At 54.8% G+C, this 26,114-nt stretch overlaps 2 protein-coding genes across 2 annotated transcripts in view; both read left to right on the top strand.

The window, feature by feature from the left end:
* Positions 1-26,114, top strand: part of LOC119974303 (POU domain, class 2, transcription factor 2-like) — a 430,216-nt gene that overhangs the window by 300,455 nt on the left and 103,647 nt on the right. The window contains exon 3 of the mRNA XM_038813076.1: positions 10,535-10,597. The gene's annotated coding sequence lies outside the window, so the exon portion shown is untranslated. The remainder of the gene's footprint in view (positions 1-10,534; positions 10,598-26,114) is intronic.
* LOC119974304 (putative per-hexamer repeat protein 5) lies at positions 16,267-24,847 on the top strand. Its single transcript, XM_038813077.1, has 2 exons — positions 16,267-16,508; positions 23,782-24,847. Exons 1-2 carry the CDS (start codon positions 16,267-16,269, stop codon positions 24,845-24,847), a joined length of 1,308 nt encoding a protein of 435 aa, XP_038669005.1.

Here is a 26,114-nt window from a genome sequence, read left to right as displayed (position 1 = left end):
TCCAATTCCCCTGACTAGCTCCTCCAACTCTATCGGCGCCCCGAGCCCCTCTACCAGCTCCTCTTGAACCCTTGGGAACCGTAGCCTGTTCATGAAGCTCTCCATCCCCCCTCTCCCCATCGGAGGTTCTGACCGGTACAGTTCCTCGTAGAAGTCCCTAAAGACCCCATTTACTTCTGTCCCCTTCTGCACTACATTCTCACCCCTATCCGTCACTCCACCAATTTCCCTAGCCGCATCTCGCCTGCGGAGCTGATGCGCCAACATCCTGCTCGCCTTCTCCCCATACTCATATACCGTGCGCTGCGACCTCCTCCACTGTGTCTCCGCCTTTCTGGTGGTCAACAAGTCAAATTTGGCCTGCAAACTGCGCCGTTCCCCCAGCAACCCCTCCTCCGGTGCCTCCGCGTATCTCCTGTCCACATCCAGGAGCTCTCCCACCAGTCTCTCCCTCTCCTTCCTCTCCCTCCTTTCCCTATGGGCCCGGATGGAGATCAGCTCTCCCCGGATCACTGCTTTCAGAGCCTCCCAGACGATCCCCACCCGGACCTCCCCCGTATCATTGGTATCAAGATACCCCTCAATACTTCCCCGGACCCTCCTACACACCTCCTCATCAGCCGGCAGCCCCACATCCAGGCACCAGAGCGGGCGCTGGTCCCGCGCCTCCCCCATCTCCAGATCAACCCAGTGCGGAGCATGGTCTGAGATCGCTATGGCCGAATACTCTGCATCCTGCACCTTCGGGATCAATCCCCTGCTCAGGATGAAAAAATCTATTCGGGAATAGACCCTATGGACATGGGAGAAAAAGGAATACTCCCGCGCTCCCGGCCTACCAAACCTCCAGGGATCCACCCCTCCCATCTGGTCCATAAACCCCCTCAGCACTCTGGCCGCCGCCGGTCTCCTACCCGTCCTTGAACTGGACCGGTCCAGTGTGGGATCCAGCACTGTGTTAAAGTCTCCCCCCATGATCAGGCCCCCTGCCTCCAGGTCCGGAATGCGGCCCAACAAGCGCCTCATGAAGCCGGCATCATCCCAATTCGGGGCATATACATTAACCAGCACCACCTTCTCTCCCTGCAGCCTACCCTTCACCATAATATATCTGCCCTCCTTGTCCGACACCACCTCAGCCGCCTCGAACGCCTCCCTCTTCTCCACCAGGATCGTCACCCCCCGGTTCTTCGCGTCCAATCCTGAGTGAAAAACCTGCCCCACCCACCCCTTCCTCAGACGAACCTGGTCCGCCACCTTCAAGTGGGTCTCCTGAAGCATAGCCACGTCCGCCTTCAGCCCCTTCGGATGAGAAAATACCCTGGTTCTCTTAACCGGCCCATTCAGCCCCCTCACGTTCCAGGTAATCAGCCGAATCAGAGAGCAACCTCCCCCTCTCCCCCGCCGGCTAGCCATAGCTTATCGACTGCTCGCCCCAGGCCAGCTCGCCCCGCCTGACCCGTTCCCCATGGCGATAGCGCCTCTCCTCTACCCCCCCGGCCCACGCCAGCTCCTTCCTGGCCATTCCAGCAGCAACCCGGTATCCCCCCCCACCCCCCCAGGCTAGGACCCCACCTAGCCGCGACGCACCCTCCATGGTACTTCCGTGAGTCAGCTGACTTCTGCTGACCCGGCAGCTCCTGCCAAAACCCATCTCCTCCCGGCATGGGGTCATCCCCCTCTTGCCACACCTCCTTGGCACCGCTTCAGCGCGGGAAAGAAAACCAGTAGAGGCCATGCCCCCACCTCCAGCTCCGCCCCCCTGCCTGCGCTTTCACACTGCCACACCCCACCCTACCGACGCAGCTCCTCAAAATCCAGTTTCACCCCAACCCCCGGCCCCGTACAGAAGAGAACATATAAAGCACATACTCCCAACGTTCCCCACATACCCCACACCCATACCCAACAGACAAACCCACCCGGAAACAGAGCAAAAAGAAAAGCAGCATAAAAAAACACGTGTCAAAATTGAAGAACAGCAACAGCGAAAACAGCAACGGCCATAGTGTGTCCCCAGATCCTAGTTCGAGTCCAGTTTCTCCGCCTGTACAAAGGCCCACGCCTCCTCTGGGGACTCAGAAGTAGTGGTGCCGGTCCTTATATGGCACCCACAGATGCGCAGGCTGCAGCATTCCAAATCTGACCTGCTTGGCATGCAGCACCGCCTTCGTCCGGTTGAACCCGGCCCTCCGCTTTGCCACCTCTGCACTCCAGTCCTGGTAGATTCGTACTACCGAATTCTCCCACTTGCTGCTCCTCTCTTTCTTGGCCCAGCGCAGCACACACTCCCGGTCACTAAATCGATGGAACCGCACCAGCACCGCCTGCGGGGGTTCATTTGCCTTAGGCCTCCTGGCCAGCACTCTGTGAGCTCCCTCAATCTCCAGGGACAAATGGAAGGACCCCGCTCCCATCAACGAGCTCAACATCGTGGTCACGTACCACGGGAGATCCGACCCCTCCAGCCCCTCCGCCAGGCCCAGGATCCTCAAATTCTTTCGCCTCGTGCGAACGTCCAGCTCCTCCAAGTGGTCTTGCCACTTTTTGTGAAGTGCCTCGTGCAACTCCACTTTCCCCACGAGGACCACGGCCTCCTCCTCCCGCTCAGCGGCCTGCTGCTGCAACTCCCGGATAGACACCTCCTGGGCCGCCTGAGCTCCAAGCAGCTTGTTGGTAGTTGCATTCAGTGAGTCCAGCAACTCAGCCTTCAGCTCCGCAAAACAGCGCAGAAGAGCAGCTTGCTGCTCCTGCGCCCACTTCCACCAGTCCTCGGGTGCTCCGCCGGCCGCCATTTTGTCCTTCTTCCCCCGCTTTTCTTGTGGAGCTGCTGCAGCTTTTTCCTTTGCCCCACTCCGGGTGAGCACCATAAATTATGGGGAATGCTCCTCTAGACACCTTCCCCCACCGGGATTCGTCGAGACAGCGCCGTTTGGGCCCTCAAATCGGCCCAAAAGTCCTTAAGTAGCGGGAGGTGCAGTGCGGCTTAGCCGCAACTGCAAAGCCGGTTTTCTGACCGCTCCACTCCTAGTCCAGGCCATCCACCGGTGGAGAATCTGAGAAGGAGTGTTCTCCCACGGGGAAAATTCCAAACAGCACCACTACGAGCCCTTAAAAGAGCCCCAAAGTCCGAAAATAGTGGGAGCCACTGAACGTGCGGCTTAGCTCCGCATCACCGCTACCGGAAGTCCGTCTCCGCTTCTTCAATGGCCTTGGTGAGAATTCAGCTTTCATAAAGGCCCTCAGGTCAGCTTGAGACCTATAAGTTGGCCCTTCCCCTGCTAGCATGCTTGCAGAGGCTTTTGTTTGTTGCTGTTCAGACAAATCTTGCACTGTTTCTGAGGGTCTGATAACCAAGAAACATCCTATTCCTGGGGGAAAATACTCCTTGAACATTCACCCACGCCTTTTCATCGAAATTCCAACCCGTGCTGCCCAAAAAAGAGCTCTTTTCTGCAACCTTAGGCAGGAGCTGCCTCGTGTGTGCTCACTCACTTCATGATGCACACCCGGAAGTCCACAGCCACTGTACTGTTAAGGAGGAAGTTCCACAATGTTGCCCCAGCGACTGTGAAGGAACGGCTGATATATTTCCAAGTCAGGATGGTGAGTGACTTGAATGGGAACCTCCAGGTGGTGGGGTTCCCAGGAATATGCTGCTCTTGTTTTCAAGGTGATAGTGGTTGATGGGTTAGAAGGTCCTGTCTCAGGAACCTGTTATGGGCCAGGGTTTAGAGAACCCCAAAGTGTATCATGGAGTTCACCTGACCCACAACTTTGAATAGATTGTGGTATGGGGAGCACACGGCCCACTCTACAGGTGTGATGCAACAGAGAACTAAAAGTATTTGAAAAACAAAACAATGTTTATTCTACGAATCCAGTTAACATTTTATAAACACACAGTAAACATCTTATCAACTACCAGCACACGTAACCCCTCAGATACAATACTCTATAGGTAACCCTTAATACTTTTCCTCGCAACATCCATTAAGTTAAACCCTTTTTTAACAAAGACAGCAGGTTGAAAGTTTCTACAGAAACAGGGGTATTACTTTGAAATCATCAAGTGATCTGGAAACATGCTTCAGAAGATGATTGCACATTTGCTTGCTTTGAATACCACTCTCCAACTCTGAAAGTGAAACGAAAAACAGAGCCACAAAGAAGCTTTTCAGCTCAAAACAAAAGTAAAAACAGACAGACAGCGCAGCTCCACCCATACACTGACATCACTGCAACTATTTGATAAACACCCATTTCTTAAAAGGTACATCCACCTGACACCTCCCCCCAAGAAAAAAAAAACCCATCAACTTCAAGACGGTTTCATTTTTCACATTTTCACTTTCCTTTAAGAAATACTGACAGTAAAAAACATTTTTGTTGCACAAAACAGGGAAACAGGTATACTAACATAGTCCATTTTAGTGCTTTGTCCTCCACCAAACCTGCTTCTCTTCATCACGTTTGTGACAAAGCATCGGCTATCACATTTTCTTGTCCTGCCATATGTATTATTTTTATGCCATACTTGGTCAAATGTTGCCTTGATTTCACTGGCAGTCACTCTCACCTCACCTCTAACATTCATCTCTTTTGTCGGGATCGGAATAGGGTGGGGGTCAGGAGTAGAATGGGGGTGGGGAGCAGGTTGGGGAGCAAAATCGGGGTGGGGAGCCAGAAGTGATGGTGCGGGTAGGAATTTGTTTCGGGGAGGGTGGTGAGGTTTGTTGCGGGATATTGAGAGAAGGGAAGAAGGGAATGTTGTGGGACAGGGTGGAGTGATGAGGAGATGGGGATAGTGTTGGGGGCTTGGGAAATGTTGTGGGATGGGGGAGTGATGAAGAGGGTGGGGGAGGGAGTGTTGTGGAGGCCGGGGGAATGGTGTGCAATGGGGACAATGGAATGGTGTGGGACAGGGGTAGTGTTGGGGACGGGGGAATGTTATGGGATGGGGGAGTGATGGGGAGGGCGAGGTTGGAGTGTTGGGGGGTGGGGCAATGATGTGGGTCAGGGGGAGTGATGGGGAGGGGGGAGTGTTGTGGGGGAATGGGAATGGTGTGGAAATGGGAATGGTGTGGGACAGGGGGAGTGGTGGAGGGGGGAGTGTTGTGCGAGAGTGGGAATGGTGTGGGATGGGGTGGAGTGATGGGGGGTGTTGTGAGGGAGTGGGAATCGTGTGGGACAGGGGGAGTGATGAAGGAGGAGCGGGGAAGTGTTGTGGGGGAGTGGGAATGGTGTGGGACTGGGTGGAGTGATGGAGGGGGAGGATGTGTTGTGGGTAGTGGGAATGGTGTGGGACAGGGGGAGTGATGGAGGGGGGCGTTGTGGGGACGTGGAATGGTGTGGGATGGGTAGGGGAGTGTTGTGGGGGAATGGTGTGGGACAGGGGGAGTGATGGGGAGGGGAGTGTTGTGGGGGAGTGGGAATGGTGTGGGACAGGTGGAATGATGGAGGGGAGGAAGTGTTGTGGGGGGAGTGGGAATGGTGTGGGACAGGGGGAGTGATGGGGGAGGGTAGAGATGGGGAAGGGGGTGTGTTGTGGGGAATGGGAATGGTGTGGGACGGGGGGGAGGGGGGAGTGTTGTGGGGGAATGGGAATAGTGTGGGATGGGGACTGATGGGGGGAGTGTGTTGCAGGGGAGTGGGAATGGTGTGGGACGGGAGGAGTGATGGTGAGGGGGGGGAGTGATGGTGAGGGGGGGGATGATGGTGAGGGGGGAGTGATGGTGAGGGGGGGGAGTGATGGTGAGGGGGGGGAGTGATGGTGGGGGGGAGTGATGGTGAGGGGTGAGTGATGGTGAGGGGGAGAGTTATGGTGGGGGGAGTGATGGTGGGGGGGAGAGTGATGGCGAGGGGGGAGTGATGGTGAGGGGGGAGTGATGGGGAGGGGGGTGTGATGGGGAGGGGGGAGTGATGGTGGGGGGAGAGTGATGGTGGGGGGAGTGATGGTGAGGGGGGAGTGATGGTGAGGGGAGAGTGATGTTGGGGGGAGTGATGGTGGTGGGGGAGTGATGGTGGTGGGGGTAGTGATGGTGGGGGGGAGAGTGATGGTGGGGGGAGAGATGGTGGGGGGGAGAGTGATGGTGGGGGGGAGCGATGAAATGAAAAAATGAAAATCGCTTATTGTCACGAGTAGGCTTCAATGAAGTTGCTGTGAAAAGCCCCGAGTCGCCACATTCCGTCACCTGTCCGGGGAGGCTGATACGGGAATCGAACCGTGCTGCTGGCCTGCTTTAAAAGCCAGCGATTTAGCCCAGTGAGCTAAACCAGCCCCTGGTTGATGGTGGGGTGGGAGTGATGGTGAGGGGGGGGGGGGGGGGGAGTGATGGTGAGGGGGGGGAGTGACGGTGAGGGGGGGGAGTGATGGTGAGGGGGGGGGAGTGATGGGGAGGGGGGAGTGATGAGGAGGGGGGTTGAGTGATGGGGAGGGGGTTGAGTGATGGGGAGATGGGTTGAGTGATGGGGAGGGGGGTTGCGTGATGGGGAGGGGGAGTGATGGTGGGGGGAGTGATGGTGAGGGGGGAGTGATGGTGAGGGGGGGAGTGATGAGGGGGGTGATGGGGAGGGGGGAGTGATGGGGAGGGGGGTTGAGTGATGGGGAGGGGGGAGTAATCGAGAGGGGGAGTAATCGGGAGGGGGGAGTGATGAGGGGGGTTGAGTGATGGGGAGGGGGGTTGAGTGATGGGGAGGGGGGAGTAATCGGGAGGGGGGAGTAATCGGGAGGGGGGGTGATGAGGGGGTTGAGTGATGAGGTGGGGGGAGTTATGGGGGGCGTGATGGGGAGGGGAGGGGAGTTATGGGGAGGGGGGAGGGAGTGTTGTAGGGGAGTGGGAATGGTGTGGGACAGGGTGGTGTGATGGGTGTGTTGTGGAATGGGAATGGTGTGGGACGAGGGAGTGATGGAGTGGGGGGATGTGTTGTGGCGGAATGGGAATGGTGTGGGACAGGGTGGAGTGTTGTGGGGGAGTGGGAATGGTGTGGGACAGGGGAATGTTGTGGGGGAGTGGGAATGGTGTGGGACGGGGGAGTGATGGGGAGGGGGGGAGTGTTGTGGGAGAGTGGGAATGCTGTGGGACAGGGGGTGTGTTGGAGGGGGAGGAAGTGTTGTGGGGGAGTGGGAATGGTGTGGGACGGGGGAGTATTGTGGGGGAGTGGGAATGGTGTGGGACAGGGGAGTGATGGGGAGGGGGGAGTGTTGTGGGGGAGGGGGGAGTGTTGCGGGGGAGGGGGGAGTGTTGTGGGGGAGGGGGGAGTGTTGTGGGGGAGTGTGAATGGTGTGGGACGGGGGGAATGATGGAGTGGGGGGGAATGATGGAGTGGGGGGGAATGATGGAGTGGGGGGGGGAATGATGGAGTGGGGGGGAATGATGGAGTGGGGGGAATGATGGAGTGGGGGGGTGATGGAGTGGGGGGGAATGATGGAGTGGGGTGGGGGAATGATGGAGTGGGGTGGGGGAATGATGGAGTGGGGGGGGGAATGATGGAGTGGGGGGGGAATGATGGATTGGGGGGGAATGATGGAGCGGGGGGGGAATGATGGAGTGAGGGGGGGAATGATGGAGTGGGGGGGAATGATGGAGTGGGGGGGAATGATGGAGTGGGGGGGAGATGATGGAGTGGGGGGGGAATGATGGAGTGGGGGGGGAATGATGTAGTGGGGGGGAATGATGGAGTGAGGGGGGGAATGATGGAGTGGGGGGGAATGATGGAGTGGGGGGGAATGATGGAGTGGGGGGGAGATGATGGAGTGGGGGGGGAATGATGGAGTGGGGGGGGAATGATGTAGTGGGGGGGAATGATGGAGTGGGGGGGGAATGATGGAGTGGGGGGGGGGAATGATGGAGTGGGGGGGGAATGATGGAGTGGGGGGGAATGATGGAGTGGGGGGGAATGATGGAGTGGGGGGGGAATGATGGAGTGGGGGGAATGATGGAGTGGGGGGGAATGATGGAGTGGGGGGGGAATGATGGAGTGGAGTGGGAATGATGGAGTGGGGGGGATGATGGAGTGGGAATGGGAATGGTGTGATGGAGTGTGGGGGAGTGGGAATGGTGTGGGACAGAGGAAGTGATGGAGTGGGGGGGGAGTGTTGTGGGGAGTGGGAATGGTGTGGGACGGGGGGAGTGATGGAGTGGGGGGGGAGTGTTGTGGGGGTGTGGGAATGGTGTGGGACAGGGGAAGTGATGGAGTGGGGGGGAAGTGATGGAGTGGGGGGGAAGTAATGGAGTGGGGGGGGGGAAGTGATGGAGTGGGGGGGGAAGTGATGGAGTGGGGGGGGAAGTGATGGAGTGGGGGGGAGAAAGTGATGGAGTGGGGGGGAAAGTGATGGAGTGGGGGGGGAAGTGATGGAGTGGGGGGGGAAGTGATGGAGTGGGGGGGGAAGTGATGGAGTGGGGGGGGGAATTGATGGAGTGGGGGGGAAGTGATGGAGTGGGAGGGGGAAGTGATGGAGTGGGGGGGGAAGTGATGGAGTGGGGGGGGAAGTGATGGAGTGGGGGGGGAAGTGATGGAGTGGGGGGGAGTGATGGAGTGGGGGGGGAGTGATGGAGTGGGGGGGGAGTGATGGAGTGGGGGGGGGAAGTGATGGAGTGGGGGGGAAGTGATGGAGTGGGGGGGAAGTGATGGAGTGGGAGGGGGAATGATGGAGTGGGGGGGGAAGTGATGGAGTGGGGGGGAATGATGGAGTGGGGGGGGAATTATGGAGTGGGGGGGAATGATGGAGTGGGGGGGAATGATGGAGTGGGGGGGAATGATGGAGTGGGAGGGGGAATGATGGAGTGGAGGGGGAATGATGGAGTGGGGGGGGAATGATGGATTGGGGGGGAATGATGGAGTGGGGGGGAATGATGGAGTGGGGGGGGGAATGATGGAGTGGGGGGGGGGAATGATGGAGTGGGGGGGAATGATGGAGTGGGGGGGAATGATGGAGTGGGGGGAATGATGGAGTGGGGGGGGGAATGATGGAGTGGGGGGGAATGATGGAGTGGGGGGGGAATGATGGAGGGGGGGAGTGATGGAGTGGGGGGAATGATGGAGTGGGGGGGGGAATGATGGAGTGGGGGCGGGAGTGTTGTGGGGGAGTGGGAATGGTGTGGGACAGGGGTAGTGGGGGGGGGAGTGGAAATGGTGTGGGACGGGGGAGTGTTGTGGGGGAGTGGGAATGGTGTGGGACGGGGGAGTGATAGGGAGGGGGGGAGTGTTGTGGGGGAGTGGGAATGGTGTGGGACGGGGGAGTGTTGTGGGGGAGTGGGAATGGTGTGGGATGGGGGAGTGATAGGGAGGGGGGAGTGGGAATGGTGTGGGATGGGGAGTGATAGGGAGGGGGGAGTGTTGTGGGGGAGGGGAATGGTGTGGGGTGGGGGAGTGGGAATGGTGTGGGACGGGGGAGTGGGAATGGTGTGGGACAGGGGTAGTGGGGGGGGGAGTGGGAATGGTGTGCGACAGGGGGACTGATGGAGTGGAGGGGAGTGTTGTGGGGGAGTGGGACTGGTGTGGGACAGGGAGAGTGATGGAGTGGGGGGGGGGGTGTTGTGGGGGAGTGGGAATGGTGTGAGACAGGGGGAGTGAGGGGGTTAGTGGGAATGGTGTGGGACAGGGGGAGTGATGGAGTGGGGAGGGGGTGTTGTGGGGAGTGGGAATGGTGTGGGACAGGGGTAGTAGGGGGGGAGTGGGAATGGTGTGGGACAGGGGGAGTGATGGAGTGGGGGGGAGTGATGGAGTGGGGGGGGGAGTGTTGGGGAGTGAGACTGGTGTGGGACAAGGAGAGTGATGTAGTGATGGAGTGGGGGAGGGGGGGTGTTGTGGGGGAGTGGGAATGGTGTGAGACAGGGGGAGTGGGGGGGGAGTGGGAATGGTGTGGGACGGGGGAGTGATGGAGTGGGGGGGGATGTTGTGGGGGAGTGGGAATGGTGTGGGACAGGGGGAGTGATGGAGTGGGGGGGGATGTTGTGGGGGAGTGGGAATGGTGTGGGACAGGGGGAGTGGGGGGGGAGTGGGAATGGTGTGGGACAGGGGGAGTGGGGGGGGAGTGGGAATGGTGTGGGACAGGGGGAGTGATGGAGTGGGGGGGGGGGTGTTGTGGGGGAGTGGGAATGGTGTGAGACAGGGGGAGTGGGGGAGGAGTGGGAATGGTGTGAGGGGGAGTGATGGAGTGGGGGGGAGTGTTGTGGGGGAGTGGGAATGGTGTGGGACAGGGGGAGTGATGGAGTGGGGGGGAGTGTTGTGGGGAGTGGGAATGGTGTGAGACAGGGGGAGTGGGGGAGGAGTGGGAATGGTGTGGGGGGGGAAGTGATGTGGGACAGGGGGAGTGATGGGGGGTGTGGGACAGGGTGGAGTGATGGGGAGTGTTTGGGAGGGTGTGATTGGTGTCAGGGCCAGTAGAGGGGGAGCAAGGGCCAATGGGCTGATTAATGGTTTCTCAGTAAAGTTTTAGCGTCATCCGGTCTGTCCCTTACATGTCGGGTCTGCAAGAACGTTGTGAGGATTTTGATCTGAGATTAACTCGATGTGTCTGTTTCTATTTCAGACGCACTCAACCAAAGTCCCATCATTTTTAACATCGCCTGCTTCTTCCAACTTCAGTACCAAGGTAAGACTCACTGGACGAAATGACTCCCTTATCGATAACGGCAGGGTACACGTCTACTGACAGACAGCAACACACTCAGCTTCCTGTAACAAGCCCCAACACCGCCAGATTCAGCAGGTCAGATTCTCAAACTCCTCAACCCCAGGCCAGTCTAACACCACATCTCATCTCCTCCACCAACAGTGTTAGAGTCCATGCAGAACCCAGCTAAAACCGGTGTCGGTACCAGGATTCCCAAGAGCAGTGACATCTCGACGCTTTCCCGTCGAATACTCCCAGGACAGGTAAAATGTGGGATTAGGAACGGAGTAAAGATCCCTCTCCATTGACAGGTACAGCATGGGGTTAGATACAGAGTAAATCTCCCGCTACACTGTCCCCATCAAACACAGCCAGGACAGGTACAGCACGGTGTTAGATACAGAGTAAATCTCCCGCTACACTGTCCCCATCAAACACACCCAGGACAGGTACAGCAAGGGGTTAGATACAGAGTAAATCTCCCGCTACACTGTCCCCATCAACACTCCCAGGACAGGTACAGCATGGGGTTAGATACAGAGTAAATCTCCCTCTACACTGTCCATATCAACACTCCCAGGACAGGTACAGCATGGGGTTAGATACAGAGTAAATCTCTATCTACACTGTCCCCATCAACACTCCCAGGACAGGTACAGCATGGGGTTAGATACAGAGTAAATCTCCCACTACACTGTCCCCATCAAACACTCCCAGGACAGGTACAGCATGGGGTTAGATACAGAGTAAATCTCTCTCTACACTGTCCCCATCAACACTGCCAGGACAGGTACAGCATGGGGTTAGATACAGAGTAAATCTCCCTCTACACTGTCCCCATCAACACTCCCAGGACAGGTACAGCATGGGGTTAGATACAGAGTAAATCTCTCTCTACACTGTCCCCATCAACACTCCCAGGACAGGTACAGCATGGGGTTAGATACAGAGTAAAGTTCCCTTTACACTGTCCCCATCAAACACTCCCAGGACAGGTACAGCACGGGGTTAGATACAGAGTAATTCTCCCGCTACACTGTCCCCATCAACACTCCCAGGACAAGTACAGCATGTGGTTAGATACAGAGTAAAGCTCCCTCTACACTGTCCGCATCAACACTCCCAGGACAGGTACAGCACGGGGTTAGATACAGAGTAAAGCTCCCTCTACACTGTTCCCATCAAACACTCCCAGGACAGGTACAGCACGGGGTTAGATACAGAGTAAATCTCCCACTACACTGTCCCCATCAACACTCCCAGGACAGGTACAGCATGGGGTTAGATACAGAGTAAATCTCCCGCTACACTGTCCCCATCAACACTCCCAGGACAGGTACAGCATGGGGCAGCAGGGTAGCATGGTGGTTAGCATAAATGCTTCACAGCTCCAGGGTCCCAGGTTCGATTCCTGGCTGGGTCACTGTCTGTGTGGAGTCTGCACGTCCTCCCCCTGTGTGCGTGGGTTTCCTCCAGGTGCTCCGGTTTCCTCCCATAGTCCAAAGATGTGCGGGTTAGGTGGATTGGCCATGCTAAATTGCCCGTAGTGTCCTAATAAAAGTAAGGTTAAGGGGGGGGTTGTTGGGTTATGGGTGTAGGGTGGATACGTGGGTTTGAGTAGGGTGATCATGGCTCGGCACAACATTGAGGGCCGAAGGGCCTGTTCTGTGCTGTACTGTTCTATGTTCTATGTTAGATACAGAATAAATCTCCCGCTACACTGTCCCTATCAACACTCCCAGGACAGGTACAGCACGGTGTTAGATACAGAGTAAAGCTCCCTCTACTCTGTCCCCATCAACACTCCCAGGACAGGTAAAGCATGGGGTTAGATACAGAATAAATCTCCCGCTACACTGTCCCCATCAACACTCCCAGGACAGGTACAGCATGGGGTTAGATACAGAGTAAATCTCCCGCTACACTGTCCCCATCAAACACACCCAGGACAGGTACAGCATGGGGTTAGATACAGAGTAAATCTCCCGCTACACTGTCCCCATCAAACACACCCAGGACAGGTACAGCATGGGGTTAGATACAGAGTAAACCTCTCTCTACACTGTCCCCATCAACACTCCCAGGACAGGTACAGCATGGGGTTCGATACAGAGTAAATCTCTCTCTACACTGTCCCCATCAACACTCCCAGGACAGGTACAGCATGGGGTTAGATACAGAGTAAATCTCCCACTACACTGTCCCCATCAACACTCCCAGGACAGGTACAGCATGGGGTTAGATACAGAGTAAATCTCTCTCTACAGTCCACATCAACACTCCCCAGGACAGGTACAGCATGGGGTTAGATACAGAGTAAATCTCCCGCTACACTGTCCCCATCAAACACTCCCAGGACAGGTACAGCACGGGGTTAGATACAGAGTAAAACTCCCGCTGCACTGTTCCCATCAAACACTCCCAGGACAGGTATATCACAGGGTTAGATACAGAATAAAGCTCCCTCTACACTGCCCCAATCAAACAGTCTCAGGACAGGTACAGCAACGAGGTTAGATACAGAGTAAAGCTCCCTCTACACTGTCCCAATCAAACACTCTCAGGACAGGTACAGCACGGGGTTAGATACAGAGTAAAGCTTTCTCTACACTGTCCCCATCAAACAGTCTCAGGACAGGTACAGCACGGGGTTAGATACAGAGTAAAGCTCCCTCTACACTGTTCCCATCAAACACACCCAGGACAGGTACAGCAACGAGGTTAGATACAGAGTAAAGCTCCCTCTACACTGTCCCAATCAAACACTCTCAGGACAGGTACAGCACGGGGTTAGATACAGAGTAAAGCTTTCTCTACACTGTCCCCATCAAACAGTCTCAGGACAGGTACAGCACGGGGTTAGATACAGAGTAAAGCTCCCTCTACACTGTTCCCATCAAACACTCCCAGGACAGGTACAGCATGGGGTTAGATACAGAGTAAATCTCCCTCTACACTGTCCCCATCAAACACACCCAGGACAGGTACAGCATGGGGTTAGATACAGAGTAAATCTCCCACTACACTATCCCTATCAAACACTCCCAGGACAGGTACAGCGCGGGGTTAGATACAGAGTAAATCTCCCACTACACTGTCCCTATCAAACACACCCAGGACAGGTACAGCACGGGGTTAGATACAGAGTAAAGCTCCCACTACACTGTCCCCATCAAACACACCCAGGACAGGTACAGCATGGGGTTAGATACAGAGTAAATCTCCCTCTACACTGTCCCCATCAAACACACCCAGGACAGGTACAGCATGAGGTTAGATACAGAGTAAATCTCCCACTACACTGTCCCCATCAAACACACCCAGGACAGGTACAGCATGGGGTTAGATACAGAGTAAATCTCCCACTACACTGTCCCTATCAAACACACCCAGGACAGGTACAGCACGGGGTTAGATACAGAGTAAAGCTCCCTCTACACTGTCCCTATCAAACACACCCAGGACAGGTACAGCACGGGGTTAAATACAGAGTAAATCTCCCACTACACTATCCCTATCAAACACTCCCAGGACAGGTACAGCACGGGGTTAGATACAGAGTAAATCTCCCACTACACTGTCCCTATCAAACACACCCAGGACAGGTACAGCACGGGGTTAGATACAGAGTAAAGCTCCCACTACACTGTCCCCATCAAACACACCCAGGACAGGTACAGCATGGGGTTAGATACAGAGTAAATCTCCCTCTACACTGTCCCCATCAAACACACCCAGGACAGGTACAGCATGAGGTTAGATACAGAGTAAATCTCCCACTACACTGTCCCCATCAAACACACCCAGGACAGGTACAGCATGGGGTTAGATACAGAGTAAATCTCCCACTACACTGTCCCTATCAAACACACCCAGGACAGGTACAGCACGGGGTTAGATACAGAGTAAAGCTCCATCTACACTGTTCCCATCAAACACACCCAGGACAGGTACAGCACGGTGTTAGATTAAGAGTAAAGCCTCAACTACACTGTCATGAAAGTGCCTCAGATCAGTGACATGTCCTCCCTCATCACATCAGTTGATAATCTGGGTTATAGGTCAGAGATGATCCGTTCTGAAGGTGAGGCGATGAAAGTAATCTGATGATATTGCTGTGTTGAAGGAACATTTGTGTGTGTTTGTGGCAAAGGGTTTGCTGCTGAGGAGGTGTTCATGCCACAGATTCTGAATCTCTTTCCTGTCTTTGTGAGGAACATGTTTATCAAACACTTTCACCTCTGCGGAGTTAGTGAGTCAAATATTTCCCTGCTGAGCGGTGGTGTGGGGAAGCCCCTCTCGCTTCTGATTTGTAGCAAACAGGAAGCAGCATGCCACTCCTTTTCGACAGTGCTCAAGTTAACCCTTCCAGCCAAGTCCAAACAGAAAGGATCCACACACACAATGCAGTTACACTGAGAAAAACTGCAAACCTTGAACAAACTCCGCAACTCTGTCGCCATCTCCGTACAAATGGAAAAGAACAAGTTCCTGTTTGATCGAGCCTGCGGTAGACGTGGTGCATCACAGCAACACAAATCCAGTTCCTGTAACGTACACCAGAGCAACAACAGGACAAAACAAGGAAAGGACAGGAATAGTGAACAGGGAAGACACAGGAATAGAGAACTGGGATAATACAGGAACCGAGAACAGGATGAATACAGGAACCGAGAACAGGATGAATATAGTAACAAAGAACGGGATGAATACAGGATCAGAGGACGGGAAAAGTACAGGAACAGAGAATGGGGTGAATACATGATTAGAGGACAAAAAAAATACAGGATCAGAGGACAGGGTGAATACAGAAATAGAGGACGGGGTGAATGCAGGAATAGAGAATGGGATAAATACAGGATCACAGAAAGGGGAAAGTACTGGAACAGAGAATGGGGTACATAGAGGAATTGGGAAAGGGAAAATACAGGAATACAGCAAGGGATAAATACAGGAATAGAGAATGGGATAAATAGAAGATCAGAGGATGGGGTGAATACAGGAATAGAGAATGGGGTGAATATAGGAATAGAGAACGGGGTGAAGCTCCCACGACTAATTCTGGCCCCTCCTGGGGGCCAGCACGGCGCTGGAGCGGTTCGTGCTGCTCCAGCTGCAGATCCCACTGCCAACTGTGCGCTGCGGGATCCACGCATGCGCAGTTGTGCCGGTGCCAGCGAGGACATGCGCAGTGGCCTCCTTCAACGTGCTGGCCCCGACGCAACATGGCGCAGGGCTACAGGGGCCGGCGCGGAGGAAAGGAGGCCCCAGCCACGGATGCTGACCTGTCGATCGGTGGAACCTGATCGCGGGCCGGGCCACATCGGAAGCCCCCCCAGGGTGACTCCCCCTCGCCCCACAAAGGCCGCTGCCCGACCCTTAAACGCCGAGTCCCGCCAGCCCAGAGCAGGTTAGAACGGCACTTTTCTTACGGCCCCAGTGGGCTGGCCGTGTAGAGCGGTCCGGGACTGATGCCGCGCCAACCACGCCAGTGCAATTGGCAACGATTTTCCGCTCTGCGGAGAATCGCGTGCCAGCGTCAGGGTGGCATTGCGGATTCGTGCGGCCCACCGGGCGATTCTCCGACCTGCGCGGGGTTGGAGAATCCCGCCCAGAGAACGGGGCGAAATACAGGAATAGAGAATGGGATGAATACAGGAATAGAGAACGGGGTGAATACAGGAATAGAGAACGGGGTGAATACAGGAACAGAGAACGGGGTGAATACAGGAATAGAGAACGGGATGAATACAGGAATAGAGAACGGGGTGAATACAGGAATAGAGAACGGGGTGAATACAGGAACAGAGAACGGGGTGAATACAGGAATAGGAGAACGGGATGAATACAGGAATAGAGAACGGGGCGAAATACAGGAACAGAGAACGGGGTGAATACAGGAATAGAGAACGGGGTGAATACAGGAATAGAGAACGGGGTGAATACAGGAATAGAGAACGGGGTGAATACAGGAATAGAGAACGGGGTGAATACAGGAATAGAGAACGGGGTGAATACAGGAATAGAGAATGGGGTGAATACAGGAATAGAGAACGGGGTGAATACAGGAATAGAGAACGGGGTGAATACAGGAATAGAGAACGGGGTGAATACAGGAATAGAGAACGGGGTGAATACAGGAATAGAGAACGGGGTGAATACAGGAATAGAGAACGGGGTGAATACAGGAATAGAGAACGGGGTGAATACAGGAATAGAGAACGGGGTGAATACAGGAATAGAGAACGGGGTGAATACAGGAATAGAGAACGGGGTGAATACAGGAACAGAGGACGGGGTGAATACAGGAATAGAGAACGGGGTGAATACAGGAACGGGGTGAATACAGGAACAGAGAACAAGGGGAGGGATTCTCCGACCACCCGCCGGGTCGCAGAATTGCCGGGGGAGTGGCGTGAATCACGGCACCGCTGGCTGCCGAATTTACTAGCGCCGGGGACTTGGCGGGGGCGCCATGCTGGTTGACGGCCCCTGACAGTGTGTGTCCCCCCCCCCCCCCCCCGGTGATTCTCTGGCCCGCGATGGGCCGAGTGGCCACCCGTTTACGGCCGGTCCTGCTGGCGTAAATTACAACAGGTATGTACCGGCGGGACCTGGCTCCACGACCAGCCTCCGGGGACCACGGGGGGGGGGGGGGGGGGGGGGGGGGGGGGGTCTGGCCCCGGGAGGTGTCCCTACAGTGTCCTGGCCCATGACCGGAGCCCGCGGTCCGCGATGGCCGAGGGCGGAGATGAACCCCCCTGCACATGAGCTGGGATGACGCCAGCACACGCTCCCACGCATGCACCAAATTGCGCTGGCCAGCGGATGCCCTTCGGCGCCGGGTGGTGTGGCACCAAGCCTTCGGGGCAGCCCGACGCCGGATTGGTTCACGCCACTCATTCGCGCTAGAGTTGCTCGCCCCGACGGTCCGCGGAGAATCCGCCCAGAGTGAATACAGGAATAGAGAACAGGGTGAATACTGGAATAGAGAACAGGGTGAATACAGGATCAGAGAACGAGAAAAATGGGCGCGATTCTCCGACCCCCACGCCGGGTGGGAGAATCGCGGGAGTGCCTGGCGAATCATGCCACGCCGCCCTGGCACCCCAACGCGATTCTCCCTCCCCCCCCCAAAATGGCGTGTCGCGTTTTGCGACGGGCCCCTCGGAGAATCGCCGCTCGCCGTTTCTAACGGCGAGCGGCAATTCTCCGGCCCAAATTGGCCGAGCGGCCTGCCGAACCCGACCAGTTCATGCCGGCACCAACCACACCTTGTCGCTGCCAGCGTGAACATCGCGCGACCACTGCCTGTAGGGCCTGTGGGGGGCGGAGGGAGGATCGAGCACCAGGGGCATGCTCAGGAGGTGTCTGGCCTGCGATCGGTGCCCACCGATCGTCGGGCCGGCGTCTCTAAAAGACGCACTCTTTTCCCTCCGCCGCCCCGAAAGTTCAAGCCGCCATGTCTTGCGGGGCAGCAGAGGGGAAAACGGCAACCGCGCATGCGGGGTTGGCGCCAGCCAACCTGCGTATGCGCGGGTGAAGTCACTTAGGTGCCACCGGCCGCGTCATTCCGGGCACACCGTTTTGATGCAAGCGTCAAGGCCCGGAGCACGAAATTCACGCGCCGCCGCTCCTAGCCCACCGTGGGGGGGGGGGGGGGGGGGGGGGGGGGAATAGTGGCCTCCGACGCTGGAGGATTGGGAGAATTTTGCCCATAGTAACAGAGAATGGGGTGAATCCAAGGGGCAAAATTTTCCCCTACCCAGCGGGGCGGGGGGTCCCGGCGTAGCGGAGTGGCGTCAACCACTCCAGCGTCGGGCCTCCCTAAAGGTGCGGAATTCTCTGCACCTTTAGGGGCCAAGCCCTCACATTCAGGGGCTAGGCCCATGCTGGAGCGGTTGGCACCACACAGTCTGGCGCCAGCGGCCTTTGACGCCTGCCGCCCGGCGCCGGGGTTGGCCGAAAGGCCTTCGCCGGTTCCCGCATGCGCCGGTGCGTCAGCTGCCGCTGACGTCACCACCGGCGCATGCGCGCTAGGCGATTCTCTTCCGCCTCTGCCATGGTGGAGGCCGTGGCGGCGGCGGAAGAAAAAGAGTGCCCCCACGGCACTGGCCCGCACGCCGATCCCGATCGCGGGCCTGGCCACCGTGGGGCACCCCCCGGGGTTCGATCGGCCCGCGCCCCCCCCAGGACCCCGGGGGCCCGCTCGCGCCGCCGATCCCACCGTGGCAGAGGTGGTTCAAACTATGGCGGCGGGAGAGGCCTCCCATCGCGGGCTGGAGAATCACCGCTGGGGCCTCGCCGGTCGGCGGGGCGTGATTCCCGCCCCCGCCAATTCCCGGGTGGCGGAGAATTCTGACCACGGCGGAGGCGGGATTTACTCCAATTTCGTCCAAGATCAGAGGATGGGATAAATACAAGTGCAGAGAATGGTGTGAATACTGGAATAGGGAACGGGGTGAATACAGGAATAGGGAACGGTGCAAATACAGGAATAGGGAACAGTGCAAATACAGGAATAGGGAACGAGATAAAGACAGGAATAGGGAATTGGGTAAATACAGGAATAGGGAATGGGGTAAATACAGGAATAGGGAACGGGATAAATACAGGATCAGAGGACGGGATAAATACAAATCCAGAGAATGGGGTGAATACAGAAATAGAGAATGGAGTGAATACAGGAATAGGGAATGGGGATAGACTGGAATAGGGAATGGAGCAAATACAGGAATAGGGAACGGACTAAATACAGGTATAGGAATGGGCAAATACTGGAATAGGGAACAATGCAGATACTGGAATAGGAAACGGGGAAAATACAGGACTAGGGAACGCAGTAAATACAGGAATAGGAAACGGGGTAAATACAGGAATAGGGAACGCAGTAAATACAGGAATAGGAAACGGGGTAAATACAGGAATAGGGAACGCAGTAAATACAGGAATAGGGAATGGGGAAAACACAGGAATAGGGGGCGGACTTCTCCGCAAGGCCCGACGCCATTGTGAAACCCGGAGAGGTTCACGACGGCGTCGGAGCCCACTCCTTGCCCCCTATTCTCTCCCCCCCCCCAGGGGGGCTAGGAGGGCCGTGCCGTAAATCTCGGCCACGGGGCTTTGTCGCTGGCGTCAAGGCCCGGCGTTCCAAGAATGACACGGCCGGCGCGCCTAATGAAGTCAGCCGTGCATGCGCGGTTGCCGTCTTCCCCTCTGCTGCCCCGCAAGATGTGGCAGCTTGATTTTGCGGGGCGGTGGAGGGAAAAGAGTGAGGTCCTTTGAGATGCTGGCCCGACGATCGGTGGGCACCGATTGCGGGCCAGTCCCCTCCCGAGCACGGTTGTGGTGCTCACTCCCCTCTCCGCCCCACACAAGCCACAAATGAGCTTTTGGCGCCATGTTCACGCCGGCAGAACATAAGAACATAAGAATTAGGAGCAGGAGTAGGCCATCCGGCCCCTCGAGCCTGCTCCGCCATTCAATTCGATCATGGCTGATCTTTTGTGGACTCAGCTCCACTTTCCGGCCCGAACACCATAACCCTTAATCCCTTTATTCTTCAAAAAACTATCTATCTTTACCTTAAAAACATGTAATGAAGGAGCCTCAACTGCTTCACTGGGCAAGGAATTCCATAGATTCACAACCCTTTGGGTGAAGAAGTTCCTCCTAAACTCAGTCCTAAATCTACTTCCCCTTATTTTGAGGCTATGTCCCCTAGTTCTGCTGTCACCCGCCAGTGGAAACAACCTGCCCGCATCTATCCTATCTATTCCCTTCATAATTTTAAATGTTTCTATAAGATCCCCCCTCATCCTTCTAAATTCCAACGAGTACAGTCCCAGTCTACTCAACCTCTCCTCATAACCCAACCCCTTCAGCTCTGGGATTAACCTAGTGAATCTCCTCTGCACACCCTCCAGCGCCAGTACGTCCTTTCTCAAGTGAGGAGACCAAAACTGAACACAATACTCCAGGTGTGGCCGCACTAACACCTTATACAATTGCAACATAACCTCCCTAGTCTTAAACTCCATCCCTCTAGCAATGAAGGATAAAATTCCATTTGCCTTCTTAATCACCTGTTGCACTTGTAAACCAACCTTCTGTGATTCATGCACTAGCACACCCAAGTCTCTCTGAGCAGCGGCATGCTTTAATATTTTATCGTTCAAATAATAATCCCGTTTGCTGTTATTCCTACCAAAATGGATAACCTCACATTTGTCAACATTGTATTCCATCTGCCAGACCCTAGCCCATTCACTTAACCTATCCAAATCCCTCTGCAGACTTCCAGTATCCTCTGCACTTTTCGCTTTACCACTCATCTTAGTGTCATCTGCAAACTTGGACACATTGCCCTTGGTCCCCAACTCCAAATCATCTATGTAAATTGTGAACAATTGTGGGCCCAACACAGATCCCTGAGGGACACCACTAGCTACTGATTGCCAACCAGAGAAACACCCATTTATCCCAACTCTTTGCTTTCTATTAATTAACCAATCCTCTATCCATGCTACTACTTTACCCTTAATGCCATGCATCTTTATCTTATGCAGCAACCTTTTGTGTGGCACCTTGTCAAAGGCTTTCTGGAAATCCAGATATACCACATCCATCGGCTCCCTGTTATCTACTGCACTGGTAATGTCTTCAAAAAATTCCACTAAATTAGTTAGGCATGACCTGCCCTTTACGAACCCATGCTGCGTCTGCCCAATGGGAAAATTTCTATCCAGATGCCTCGCAATTTCTTCCTTGATGATAGATTCCAGCATCTTCCCTACTACCGAAGTTAAGCTCACTGGCCTATAATTTCCTGCTTTCTGCCTATCTCCTTTTTTAAACAGTGGCGTCACGTTTGCTAATTTCCAATCCACCGGGACCACCCCAGAGTCTAGTGAATTTCGGTAAATTATCACTAGTGCATCTGCAATTTCCCTAGCCATCTCTTTTAGCACTCTGGGATGCATTCCATCAGGGCCAGGAGACTTGTCTACCTTTAGCCCCATTAGCTTGCCCATCACTCCCTCCTTAGTGATAACAATCCTCTCAAGGTCCTCACCTGTCATAGCCTCATTTCTATCAGTCGCTGGCATGTTATTTGTGTCTTCCACTGTGAAGACCGACCCAAAAAACCTGTTCAGTTCCTCAGCCATTTCCTCATTTCCCATTATTAAAACTCCTTTCTCATCCTCTAAAGGACCAATATTTACCTTAGCCACTCTTTTTTGTCTTATATATTTGTAAAAACTTTTACTGTCTGTTTTTATATTCTGAGCAAGTTTACTCTCATACTCTATCTTACTCTTCTTTATAGCTTTTTTAGTAGCTTTCTGTTGCCCCAGGTGTGGTTGCCGCCGGCGTGAACCGGTCAGGAACGGCAGGCCGCTCAGCCCATCCGTGTCTGAGGGGGGTGGGAGAATCGCGGGGGGTGCCAGAGTGGCCCTCCCGCGATTCTCCCACCGCGGCGCAGGAGCGGAGAATTCCGCCCAGGGAATGGGGAAAACGCAGGAATAGGGGGCGCGATTCTCCGCAAATGCGGAGAGTCGTAAAGGCTGCCGTGAAACTGGCCGTGTTTCACGGCAGCCTCCGCGCCCCCTCCCGGGACCCGATTCTCCTCCCTGGTCGGGGCTAGCAGCGGGGCCCTGTGAACCACGGCATCGCAGGCTTAGCGACCGTCGCCAAGGGTCACGGCGGCTGACGCGCACGATGACATCAGCCGCGCATGCGCGGATTAGACGGCTCCAACCCGCGCATGCGCAGATGACGTCATCACGCATATGCGTCAAACCCGCGCATGCGCAGGCCGTCATGCCCCTCAGCCGCCCCGCGGACTGATCCAGCGGGGCGGCGGAGGATCAAAGAGTGCGCGGGTTTCGGACCCGTGGTGCGGCCGTGCCAATCGGTGCCATGATTGCCGGGAACAGAACTTTGCGGCCGTTTTCACGAACGGTGAGAGCAGGTGTGTTTGCGTTCGTGAAAACGGCCATAAAGGTCTGGGAACTCAGCCCATCGGATAGGGGAGAATCGCTGTTCGCCGTAAAAAAACGGCGAGCAGCGATTCGTGTCGTGGGGCGGCCGTGGTGGGGGGAGAATAGCGGGAGGTCGGGAAGGCCCTCCCGCTATTCTCCGACCCATCGTGGGGGGCGGAGAATCGCGCCCAGGGAATGGGGAAAACACAGGAATAGGGAATGGTGCAAATACAGGAATAGGAAACTCAGAAATACTGGAATAGAGAACGGTGCAAATACACAAATATAGAACGGGGTAATTACAGGAACAGCGAACATGGTAAATACAGGAGTAGGGAACAGGGCAAATACAGGAATAGAAAATGGGGAAATTATGGAATAGGGAACGGGGAAATACTGGAATAGGGAACGGGGTAAATACAGGAATAGGGAACGGGGTAAATACAGGAATAGGGAAAGGGGTAAATACAGGAATAGAGAAGGGGGCCAATACAGGAATAGGGAACGGGGGAATACTAGAATTGAGAACGGGGCTGATATAGGAATTGAGAATGGGGCAGATACAGGAATAGGGAATGGGGCAGATACAGGAATAGAGAAAGATGCAGATACAGGGGGCAAAATTCTCCGACCCCCCGCAGGGACAGAGAATCGCCTGGGGCCGCCGAGAATCCCGCCCCAGGCGTGGCGGAAATTCTCCGCCACCCAGGAATTGGCGGGGGCGGGAAACACCACCCGCCGATCGGCGAGCCAGCTGCGGCGATTCTCCGGCTCGCGATGGGCCAAAGACCCGCCGCTGGGAGGCCTCTCCCGCCGCCGTGGTTTGAACCACCTCTGGTGTCGGCGGCGCGAGCGGGCCCCGGGGTCCTGTGGGGGCGCTCTTTTTCTTCCGCCGCCGCCACGACCTCCACCATGGCAGAGGCGGAAGAGAATCCCCCAGTGCGCATGCGCCGGTGGTGACATCAGCGGCAGCTGACGCACCGGCGCATGCACGAACCGGCGAAGGCCTTTCGGCCAGCCCTGGCGCTGGGCGTCGGGCGCCAAAGGTCGCTGGAGCCGGTTTGGGCGCCAGTCGATGTGGTGCCAACCGCTCTGGCATGGGCCTAGCCCCTCAATGTGAGGGTATGGCCCCTAAAGGCACCACTCCGCTACGCCAGGACCCCCCTCCCCGCCGGGTAGGGGAGAATCCTGCCCAGGAATAGAGAATGGGGCAGATACAGGAATACAGAATGGGGCAGATACAGGAATAGGGAACGTGGCAGATACAGGAATAGAGAATGGAGCAGATACAGGAATAGAGAATGGAGCAGATACAGGAATAGAGAATGGGGCAGATACAGGAATAGAGAATGGGGCAGATACAGGAATCGAGAATGGGGCAGATACAGGAATAGAGAATGGGGCAGATACAGGAATAGAGAATGGAGCAGATACAGGAATAGAGAATGGGGCAGATACAGGAATAGAGAATGGGGCAGATACAGGAATAGGGAACGTGGCAGATACAGGAATAGAGAATTGGGCAGATACAGGAATAGAGAATGGGGCAGATACAGGAATACAGAATGGGGCAGATACAGGAATAGAGAATGGGGCAGATACAGGAATACAGAATGGGGCAGATACAGGAATACAGAATGGGGCAGATACAGGAATACAGAATGGGGCAGATACAGGAATACAGAATGGGGCAGATACAGGAATACAGAATGGGGCAGATACAGGAATACAGAATGGGGCAGATACAGGAATACAGAATGGGGCAGATACAGGAATAGGGAACGTGGCAGATACAGGAATAGAGAATGGAGCAGATACAGGAATAGGGAACGTGGCAGATACAGGAATAGAGAATGCAGCAGATACAGGAATAGAGAATGGGGCAGATACAGGAATAGAGAATGGGGCAGATACAGGAATACAGAATGGGGCAGATACAGGAATACAGAATGGGGCAGATACAGGAATAGGGAACGTGGCAGATACAGGAATAGAGAATGGAGCAGATACAGGAATAGGGAACGTGGCAGATACAGGAATAGAGAATGGAGCAGATACAGGAATAGAGAATGGGGCAGATACAGGAATAGAGAATGGGGCAGATACAGGAATAGAGAACGGGGCAGATACAGGAATACAGAATGGGGCAGATACAGGAATAGGGAACGTGGCAGATACAGGAATAGAGAATGGGGCAGATACAGGAATAGAGAATTGGGCTGATACAGGAATAGGAACGGGGTAAATACTGGAATAGAAAATGGGGAAATTCTGGAATAGGGAATGGAGAATTACTGGAATAGGGAACAGGGTAAATACAGGAATAGGGAATGGGGTAAATACAGGAATAGGGAATGGGGTAAATACAGGAATAGGGTACGGGGTAAATACAGGAATTGAGAACGGGGTATATACAGGAACTGAGAACAGGGTAAATACAGGAATAGGGAACTGCGCATATACAGGAACAGGGAACGGGGCAAATCCTGGAATTGAGAACGGGGTGAATACAGGAATAGGGAACGGAGTAAATAAAGGAATTGAGAACGGAGTATATACAGGAATTGGGAACTGTGAAAATCCTGGAATTGAGAACGGGTAAATACAGGAAAAGAGAACGGGCCAAATCCTGGAATTGAGAATGGGGTAAATACTGGAATAGGGAACGGGGTAAATACTGGAATAGAGAATGGGGTAAATACAGGAATAGGGAATGGGGTAAATACAGGAATAGGGAACGGGGTAAATACAGGAATAGGGAACGGGGTAATTACAGGAATAGGTAACTGGGTAAATACAGGAATAGGGAACGGGGTAAATACTGGAATAGAGAACGTGGTAAATACAGGAATAGAGAACAGGGCAAATACAGGAATAGAAAACGGGACAATTCTGGAATAGGGAACGGGGAAATACTGGAATAGGGAATGAGGTAAATACTGGAATAGAGAACAGGGTAAATACAGGAATAGAGAACAGGGTAAATACACAAATAGAGAAGGGGCCCAATACAGGAATAGAGAATGGAGAAAATACAGGAATAGGGAACGGGGGAATACTGGAATAGAGAACAGGGGAGATACAGGAATAGAGAAAAGGGCATATAGGGGCTGGTTTAGCTCACTGGGCTAAATAGCTGGCTTTTAAAGCAGACCAAGCAGGCCAGCAGCACGGTTCGATTCCCGTACCAGCCTCCCCGGACAGGCGCCGGAATGTGGCGACTAGGGGCTTTTCACAGTAACTTCATTGAAGCCTACTCGTGACAAGAAGCGATTTTCATTTTTTCATTTTCATACAGGAATAGAGAATGGTGAAAGTACAGGAATAGGGAACAGGGTAATACTGGAATAGGGAACGTTACAGATGCAGGAATAGGAAATGAGTTAAATACAGGAAGAGGGTACGGAGTAAATACTGGAATAGAGAACAGGGTAAATACAGGAATAGAGAACACGGTAAATACAGGAACAGAGAACAGGGTAAATACTGGAATAGCAAACAGGGTAAATTCA

The sequence above is a fragment of the Scyliorhinus canicula genome, chromosome 12 (genome assembly GCF_902713615.1).
Source record: "Scyliorhinus canicula chromosome 12, sScyCan1.1, whole genome shotgun sequence".
Classification (NCBI taxonomy): domain Eukaryota; kingdom Metazoa; phylum Chordata; class Chondrichthyes; order Carcharhiniformes; family Scyliorhinidae; genus Scyliorhinus; species Scyliorhinus canicula.
Note: the sequence above shows the minus strand (reverse complement) of the source record. Positions and strands in the feature narration are given on the sequence as shown.

Excerpts from the sequence above, each read along its gene's own strand:
- LOC119974304 (XM_038813077.1), top strand. The coding sequence starts at position 16,267 with ATGAATACAGGAATAGAGAACGGGGTGAATACAGGAATAGAGAACGGG. Across the intron at positions 16,509-23,781 it reads ATACAGGAACAGAGAACGGG|GGGAGAATCCTGCCCAGGAA; the intron begins GTGAATACAGGA and ends CCCGCCGGGTAG.